The sequence below is a fragment of the Papaver somniferum genome, chromosome 3 (genome assembly GCF_003573695.1).
Source record: "Papaver somniferum cultivar HN1 chromosome 3, ASM357369v1, whole genome shotgun sequence".
Taxonomy (NCBI): domain Eukaryota; kingdom Viridiplantae; phylum Streptophyta; class Magnoliopsida; order Ranunculales; family Papaveraceae; genus Papaver; species Papaver somniferum.
Genome location: NC_039360.1, coordinates 193679048 through 193688367, shown reverse-complemented (window position 1 = coordinate 193688367; position 9320 = coordinate 193679048). Strand labels below are relative to the sequence as shown.

Below are 9320 nucleotides of genomic sequence, written 5' to 3'. Positions count from 1 at the left end.
CACACCTGCAATTCAGGTGTTACCTTGCACACGGTTGGGAAGCACATCTGGTGTGGTCAGCCGTTGCGAATTGCAACATGGCTCAAAAATTCAGAACTGCTGCCTGTTGTTTCAAATTTCACAATTGCAAAATTCTGCTGCGAATTTTTGAGCTCTTGCAAAATTCTGCTGTGAATTGACAACTGCGTAAGAGTTGTTGCAAAATTTTGTTGCTAATCCGGAAAAATGATGTAGTGCTAATTGTGTTTCAAATAAAGTTTTTCAATTGTTCACTATTTCACAGAAATATATATGAACCAATTGAATCAAAATCGGATTGATTCATGAGAATCAAGTCTTTTTTTTTTTGATCATAAAATCAAATTCATTACAAAGGGGAAAATAGTTACACATAGTTGTCCTTCTCTAAAATAGAGAGGATACATCTAGGTGGTTGCTCTGAGCACACTTGGTTACAAGAAAACTTCTTGGCATATTTGGATAATCCATCAGATGCTTCATTACTAGTCCTAGGAAAGAAAAAACATCTAACCCTATTAAGAGATTCAACAATTTTACTAATATCCGAAAGGAGATTATGATCTTGCCACAAAACATTTCCAAAATTTGAAGTCACATCTTCAATGATAGTTTTGCAATCCCCTTCAATGATGATGTTGCTCCAGGCTTTAGTTTTGATCCATTCTACAACTTCTAAGAAAGCTAGACCTTCAGCTTGTTCCGAGTCTCTTGCTTTTGTCACTTTCACCAAGGCCTCCAAGCATCTTTCTGCACAATTTCTTAAGATTAGACCAATGCCACAGATTTTAGAATCCTTATCATATGCAGCATCAAAATTCAGTTTTTTCCAGTGAACTGGTGGTTTTTCCCACTGCTTCTTTGGTTTCAACACTTTTATCCTGCAATCAGTGTTAGTGTCATAAGATAGAATATTATACTTCAAATAAAATTTCCTGACGCACATGATGATGTTATTTGGATGAGTGTCCTTGCTTTCAAAATTTTTTATGCATCTGTGTTTCTAGATTTGCCACATTATGACTGTGGCTAGCAGGATACTTTTTTCATTCTTGAAGGATATTATGCTTTGATCTTAGGACCATCATTTAATCCAATCTTGTAATGAATTGAAATTCTGTTGGGAGTGCATGGCTTCTGGCAGGATAGCAAACCAAACATCTTTTGCTAAGTCACACTTCAGAAGTATATGATCACCTGTTTCTAAAGTTTGGGCATAAAAAGGAAAATTGTAGTCATCCAGATAAGTATATCTTCCAATTCTACATCTTGTCTGAAGAATCTCCTTTAAACATCTCCATAAGAATAAGTTTAGTGTATATGGGAGTTTCAAATGCCATATTTTCAACCAAAACTTCTTCTCTTCTTTGCTAACCTTATTGCCATTGATTTCTTGAGTTAAAGCCTTGTATATGGATTGAACTGAAAAAGTATTATTTCTAGTTAAGCTCCAATGAATACCATCCTTTGCATTTCCAGTAATTCTTATGTCTTGGATAACTCTGCTTTCTTCTAAATTAAAGAGTTGGCTGATTTTCCGTATATTCCATTGCTTGCTTTCCTGATGAATCAGATCCTGAACTGTTTCATTGCTTGTTGAGTGATGGTCATACTAAGAGATCTGAGATGATTTCTTGTTTCCAATCCATTTGTGTTTCCAAACTTTGATTCTTGATCCATCTCCAACACTTCTGATATAATATTTTTCACTATTTGTAAGCCTTTGTAGATGCTTTGCCAAATCCAGGTGCCTTGAGAAATAATTTTATCACATAAAGGATCTTTATTATGAAAATATTTAGCTCTTAGAATTATGGAACATAGAGTATTGTGCTCAGTGATCATCCTCCAAGACAGCTTTGCTAGAAGAGCATTATTGAACTTTTTTGTGTTTGTAAAGCCCAAACCACCTAGTCTTTTTGGTTTACAAACAGCATTCCAAGAAATTGGGTTTGCTCCTCTTTTGTTGTCTTTATTCCACCAGTATCTTCTCTGAGCTTTGTCAATGGACTCAATTACATTCTTTGGCACTTTGAATTATCCCATCTGATAATTTTCCATAGTACTTAGAACAGATTGAACTTGAGTTGACCTTCCATCCTGATCAATGATTTTTCCTTGCCAGGTGCTTAGTATGCCTTGAATTTTATCTTCTATGGGTTTAAAGCTTTCTTTCTTGTTGTTTCCTATGAAGAGAGTAAGACCAAGATATTTTTCATTTAATCCCATATTTTTCATCCGTAGCAAACCTGTCAGTTGAGAGCATCTTTGAGGAGAAATATGTTTGTTGAAGAACACACTTGATTTATTGAAGTTTATAACTTGACCTGATGTTGTGCTGAATTTGTTGATAATGTCTAGAAGATTCTTTATGTCTTGTTCTTTGGCTTTGCAGAAGAGAAGACAGTCGTCTGCAAACAATAGATGATTTATGCTTGGACTGTGCTGGCTAGGCTTGATACCTTGGATTTTCTTCATACTTTCTGCTTTACACAACATTCTTGAGAATCCTTCCATACATAAGATAAAGAGGTATGGTGAGATTGGGTCTCCCTGTCGAACTTTAAGGATTGAATGGTTGACATGAAGATCTATTAAGAAGTAAAGAAACTGATGTTGTACCCATACACTGATTAATCATTTGACACCATTTCTTATTAAAACCCAGTTTCTTCATGATGTTTAGTAAAAATTTCCATTCAATTCTGTCGAAATCTTTCGACATGTCCAGCTTAATGCCAGTTTCACCATACTTGTTTTTTTTTTTTTCATGTGATCAACTAACTCATGAGCAATAATTGTATTGTCTGAGATATTTATGTTTGGGACATAGGCTGCTTGGAAGGGGGAGATGATTTTTTGAAGGATTGGTCTGAGTTTATTTGCTAAGATTTTAGAAATGATTTTGTAATTTATGTTGCACAGACTAATTGCTCTGAAATCAGAGGGGGTTTGAGGACATTCAGTTTTTGGAATCAGGGTTTGAAATGTGTAGTTGAGTTCTTTAAGTAGATATCCAGTTCTAAAAAAAATTGAACTACAAGAGTGGTGTCTTTACTTACAACATTCCAGCATTGTTGGTAGAAACCTGCCTGAAATCCATCTGGACCTGGAGCATCCCATGAGTTGATTTGAAAGACTATATTTTTTTATTTCTTCTTGGTCTGGACTGGAAGTTAGACTAGCATTGTCTTCATCTGTGATGCAATGAGTGATGAGGTGTTAAGTGTATATTTTTCATATATTTAGTGTCGAATCCATGCTAGTAATTGCTTATATTCTTGCAAATTATTGTATTACTTTTGTTTTCTCTTATTTATGTTTTGTTAGGTGAATCATCCAAAAGAAGCGATTTGGCACTTAATTGTGCATGGAAAGGAGTTAGCTACAAGTGGAGAAGGGCCAAAGACCAATCATAACTCGCTCAAATCTAGGAGTGCTTGTTATCATCTTTAAAAGGACTAAAAGACGAAGCCAACGGCGAAAGAATGGAGTCAATCCGATGTTGTACGAAGAATTTATAAGCATTTGAAGCAAGCCGAAGATGTCGCAAAGTGGAGAGGCTACAAAATTGTTAAAGGCACCCCTATTTCTGTTAGGGGATATCACCTTCTTCCTAAGGCAGTCTACTTCTTCTTTTCTCCATGAAGATGGGTTGATGGAATTGTCCGAGTTTGAAGAGCAGCGAATGGTTCAAGCTGCCATTTTCATTGGGAATAGATTTTAGTATTGTTGATGATGATCGAGCCTGGGGTAATAACCGAAAAGAAGATGGAGAAGGAAGAGTGTTATGCTGCTGCAATGATTATCGGTGATCAGTACATTGGCAGAGTTGAATAGGGAAGAGATGGCAGCTGGTGAAGGAAGTTATTGGGTCGAGTCTAGGCTACTGCCTGTTAGATATTTGATTGAATTTATGATGATGATTAAGAAGGATTTTGATCATGAAGGAGTTGGAAACTAATAGTTTCTACTCACTCTATTTTCTTTGATTTCTTTCTTCATAATACTTTCTCTCTCTACACATGGTCAATATAAGACCATAGAGATAAGATGACATGTGGACATCTATTGTCCATACAATTCTACTACTGCTTATATTCTTACACTCCTATTACATTTGAACATTACATTAACACTCAATAATCTCCTCCTTAATGTGATGTTCTACAAATCCAATTAATTCTCTAAAATTTTGAAACTTTCCTTTGGGAAGTGCCTTGGTGAATATGTCCGCCAATTGGTCTTCCGTCTTGCAATACTTGAGTTTTATCTCACCATCTTCAACCGTTTCTTGAATGAAGTGATACTTGAGTTTGATGTGCCTTGCTCTACAATGCTCAACCGAATTTTTGGACATAGAAATTGCGGATTTGTTGTCACAAAAAATTTCGGTGCACCCTTCTTTATTCTCTTGAATATCTTCCATGATTCTTCTTAGCCATACAACATGAGATGTAGCTATTGATGCCGAAATGTACTCCGCTTCCGCCGTGGATAGAGCTACGGTTTCTTGCTTCTTCGATTCCCACATAAATCTGCTCGAACCAAGAGAAAAATCATACCCAGATGTACTTTTCATGTCATCAATACACCCTCCCAAGTCGATATCACAATAGCCAACTAATTTGACATCCAAATTTCTTGAATACATGATTCCAAAATTTATTGTTACTTGTATGTACCTCAACAACCTATTTGTCACGCCAATATGTAAATGAATAGGTGAACTCATGAACCTATAAAGCATACTTGAAGCAAACATGATGTCAGGTCTTGTATGCGTAAGATACACCAAGTTTCCAATAAGACCTCTATAGTAAGTCTCATCAACTTTTCTTCCTCCATCATCTTTCTTGAGTTTCTCATTCACTACAAGTGGTGTAGATGTGGGGTTACAACCAAGCATACCAAATTTCTTCAACACCTTTTTGGCATACTTGCTTTGAGAAATGAACACTCCATCTTCACTTTGATGGACTTCTATACCAAGAAGTACTTGAGCAAAACCATGTCACTTGATAGGGTGTAGAATACATCCTATTTATTATCTATTTTTTATGCTTTCTCTGCTATTTTTCTTGTAAATTATGTATTTTACGCATGTTTTTGAGTTATTAGGTACTCTGGATCGTACGGAGAAAAAGAAGAAGAAATCACCCAAATTGAGCCGAAAGGGCAAAAAGAAAATCACCCATGGGAGACTAACCCATGTCACGCATCTTCACTTTGATGTACTTCTATACCAAGAAAGTACTTGAGCAAACCCATGTCACTCATCTCATATTTCATCATCATTTCTCTCTTGAATTGCTCAATCATATGAGCATCATTACCCGTAAAGATAAGATCATCAACATACAAGGCAACGATGAGAATAAATGTAACTTTTATCTTCACATATAGTGTAGGCTCACTCTTGCTTTTGTTGAAGTTTTTCCTTTTGAAGTATCCATCTATCTTACTATACCAAGCTCTTGGTGCTTTCTTTAGGCCATACAAAGCTTTCTTCAATTTGTACACCTTATCTTCTTATCCTTCCACCACAATACCTTATGGTTGTTCTACATAGACATCTTCATGGAGTTCTCCATTCAAAAATACCGATTTGTCATCAAGTTGATAAAGTAACCAACCTTTTTGGGAATCCATAGAAATCACGGATCTAATGGTGTCAAGACGAGCAACTGGTGCAAACGTTTCTTTGTAGTCGATACCGGGTTGTTGTAAATAACCCTTTGCCACCAACCTTTCTTTGTATCTTTGAACCGTTTCATCCGCATTGTACTTCACCTTGTAGATCCACTTCACACCAATAACTTCTTTGTCACTTGGCCTTGCTACTTTCTCCCATGTGTCATTATCATTAATGACAACAACTTCTTCTTCCATGGATTTTATCCATACCGCTTCTTTTGATGCTTCTTCAAAATTTTCCGGTTCAACCGTACAATAGTTACATCTTTCATACACTTCATTCAACCTATGCATCTTCCTTGGTGGTGATGTTGATGCACTAGTACTTAAAGACATACTTGGAGATGCTCTAAACCTTGCATTTGGGGGTGTTTGAGGTAGTTCTTCACCTTATTATTCACCTTCTCCAACTTATTTTGTTGCTGAATTTTCTTGTTCATCATCAAGAATAACAGTTCTATTCTCAATTTTACCTTCTTCCCGATTCCATGAAGCACCTTCATCGAACAAGACATCACGGCTTGTGATCATTGTGTTGTTTTTCAAGCTAAACAACCTATAAACTTTTGATTGGAGGCTATATCCAAGAAATATACATTTCTCACTTGATTCATCAAGCTTTGTTCTCTTCACCTTTGGAATTTGAGAATAACACACACTACCAAAAACTTTGAGATGCCTTACCGATGGTCTTGTCCCACTCCATGCTTCAAAAGGAGTTTGGTTCCATACGACTTTTGTTGGACACCTATTCATCAAGTAGACGGTGGTGTTAACGGCTTCGACCCAAAACTCTTTAGGCATGCCCTTCTCGTGAAGCATGGACTTCGCCATCTCCATCACGGTTTGGTTCTTTCTCTCGGAAACACCATTTTGTTGAGGAGTATAACCCACGGTTAGTTGCCTTTCCAAGCCTTCATCTTCACAAAATTTATCAAACTCTTTGTTGTTATATTCTTTGCCTCTATCATTTCTCAAAACTTTGATGTAGTGACCACTTTGCTTTTCAACAAGGCTCTTGAAATTCTTGAAGACGCTAAAAACTTCGGACTTTTGTCTCATGAAGTACACCCAAGTCATACGAGTAAAGTCATCAATGAATAAAATTAAGTATCTATTACCTCCATGATTTGATGTCTTCATTGGTCCACACACATCGGTATGTACCAAACCAAGAAGTTCCTTTGACCTCCATGCTAAAACTTTTGGGAATGGTTGGCGATGTTTCTTCCAAAATGCACAACCTTCACACACTCCATCTTTGTGGTTGATATGTTGTGGAAGTCCTTGCACCATATTCTTGTTGGAAAGCACCTTGAGACTATTGAAATTCAAATGCCCAAGTCTTTTATGCCATAACCATGTTTCATCAATGGTTTCCATCCTCAATGAAACATTTTTTTGCTTTTCAAACACAATTGGAATGCTTCTATTCTTCTCCATCTTGATACTCTTCATGACTTGTCTCTTTTTGTTGTGCTTCTTGTCATAAATGGGTCAATACCCATCTTCAAAATGAACGACATACCCAAGTTCAACAAGTTTCCCAACACTTAACAAGTTTTGTGCCAAATCCGGAACATATAACACATCTTTAATGTATTTTGCTCCATTGATAGTTTGCACACAAATTGTCCCTCTTCCATTAGCTTGAACCATATTTCCATCACCCATATTCACAAGAATATTTATGGAAGTATCCATATCCACAAATAAGCTTTTTTCACCGGACATATGAGTTGTGCAACCACTATACACAAACCAAACTTCACTTTTGGAAGTTACCATGGTGCTTTGACAAGCATAAAACAAATTTTGTTTATCCTTTTTTTCTTCGGCTCTACCGGCTTGTTCTTCATCTTCTTTGTATCTACAATCTTTCTCCAAATGCCCATACTTTTTGCAATTGCGACATTGTGGTTTTCCTTTGTTCCAACAATTCTTCTCCAAGTGACCATTCTTCTTGCAAAAACTGCATCTTGGTACTTGAGACGAATCACTCTTTGTATAGTTGTTGGAATTAGCTCCTCCTTTCTTCCATTTTCCATTTCCTTTGAAGTTTGATGTTGATTCACCCTCGTACTCATTTTTCTTTATTGCTGAATTTTTTGAATCCAAGTTGAATTTTGATGAAATGCACTCTCAATTGACTTTTAGGAGTGTCTTAACAACCTTTGCTCATACACCTTCAAAGATGCTCATAGTTCTTGTGACTTCAATGTAGAAAAATCTTTAGTCTCTTCCAAAACCGCCACAATTGGTTCAAATTTTTCCGGCAAGCACATCAATATCTTATCACAAATTCTTCTTTCCTCCATCTTCTCACCACACATCATTATATTATTAACAACTTCAACTACTCTAGATGAAAACTCATTTAAACATTCATTTTCATTCATTCTAAGATTCTCAAAATCTCTTCTATATGAATGTAATTTTAACTCTCTTACCTTCTTATTGCCTCCATACTCTTGTTGTAGAAGATCCCAAGCTTCTTTAGCTTTATAAGAATGGATTACTCTTGGTAGAATTGTGTCTCCAACTCCTTGTTGGATGTACATGTATGCTTTTGCATTCTTCCTCCTACTCTCCTTAAGCAAATCCTTTTGGGTTTGATCCAAAGTTGAAGTATCTTCAATTTCATCATACCCATCTTGAACAATCTCCCACACTTCTTGAGACATAAACAAGGTTTTCATTTTAATTGCCCAAAAATCATAATTTTCTCCATGAAAAATTGGTATTGAAGGTTGTTGAATGTATTGATTTGAGTAGCTACTACTTGCCATTGATTTGGTTGATGATTGATTGAAGAAATTGAGTTTTTTCTTTTCTAGATCTAGTTTTTGAAAACTTTGAATGTTGCTGATTTTTTTATTTAATGGATAGAAATTGATTTTTTTCACTCTCCAAGATCAAGATTCAAACGATCTATGCTCTGATACCAATTGTTAGATATTTGATTGAATTTATGATGATGATTAAGAAGGATTTTGATCATGAAGGAGTGGGAAACTTATAGTTTCTACTCACTCTATTTTCTTTGATTTCTTTCTTCATAATACTTTCTCTCTACACATGGTCAATATAAGACCATAGAGATAAGATGACAAGTGGACATCTATTGTCCATACAATTCTACTACTACTTATATTCTTACACTCCTATTACATTTGAACATTATATTAACACTCAACAGTTTTGGTCGCTTCCATTAATGGTAGTGATGCTCGGGTTCTACCGAGGCAATGATGATCGACGGAGAAAGTTAGTTGTTGTTGTTGGTGAACGATGCAACGATACAGTTTAAGAAGGAAGCGTGGAGGTTAACGATGAAAATACTTGAGTATGGACTTGTTGCCATTTTTGTACGTCTTGTTTACGAAGAGATTTTACTGTGACAAGATGATTTCGAGCAATCTCAGACAGTAATGGGTTAATGGGAGTTACAGCTGTTCTAAGGCTGTGATGATCCTGATGACGATGAAATATAGAGTTGAGCTCATGGTGACGGCAGAGATTAATAGAGATGTGAATGGTGCTGTATTAGAAACTGAACTGTGAACAGGGTTAGAGACCGAGAAAGAAGGTGCAGAGTTTAGCCG

The 9320-nt window shown here is 36.1% G+C and overlaps 3 protein-coding genes across 3 annotated transcripts; all 3 read right to left on the bottom strand.

Annotated features, from left to right (window-relative positions):
• Positions 1-385: 385 nt before the first annotated feature.
• On the bottom strand, positions 386-1404 carry LOC113360479. Its single transcript, XM_026603986.1, has 2 exons — positions 1394-1404; positions 386-899 (listed from the first exon to the last, which is right to left on the bottom strand). The coding sequence occupies exons 1-2, from the start codon at positions 1402-1404 to the stop codon at positions 386-388; spliced, it is 525 nt and encodes a 174-aa protein (XP_026459771.1).
• A 4167-nt stretch (positions 1405-5571) lies between these two features.
• LOC113360478 (uncharacterized mitochondrial protein AtMg00820-like) lies at positions 5572-6051 on the bottom strand. Its single transcript, XM_026603985.1, has one exon. It carries the CDS (start codon positions 6049-6051, stop codon positions 5572-5574), a length of 480 nt encoding a protein of 159 aa, XP_026459770.1.
• A 1161-nt stretch (positions 6052-7212) lies between these two features.
• On the bottom strand, positions 7213-8504 carry LOC113360476. Its single transcript, XM_026603984.1, has 2 exons — positions 8042-8504; positions 7213-7814 (listed from the first exon to the last, which is right to left on the bottom strand). Exons 1-2 carry the CDS (start codon positions 8502-8504, stop codon positions 7213-7215), a joined length of 1065 nt encoding a protein of 354 aa, XP_026459769.1.
• Positions 8505-9320: the final 816 nt, after the last annotated feature.

Bases quoted from the DNA above. Each gene is read 5' to 3' on its own strand.
- LOC113360478 (XM_026603985.1), bottom strand. From the start codon at position 6,051: ATGTCTTTAAGTACTAGTGCATCAACATCACCACCAAGGAAGATGCAT.
- LOC113360476 (XM_026603984.1), bottom strand. From the start codon at position 8,504: ATGGCAAGTAGTAGCTACTCAAATCAATACATTCAACAACCTTCAATA. The intron at 7,815-8,041 runs GTGAGAAGATGG...CAAAAAATTCAG, and splicing joins TAATAATATAATGATGTGTG to CAATAAAGAAAAATGAGTAC.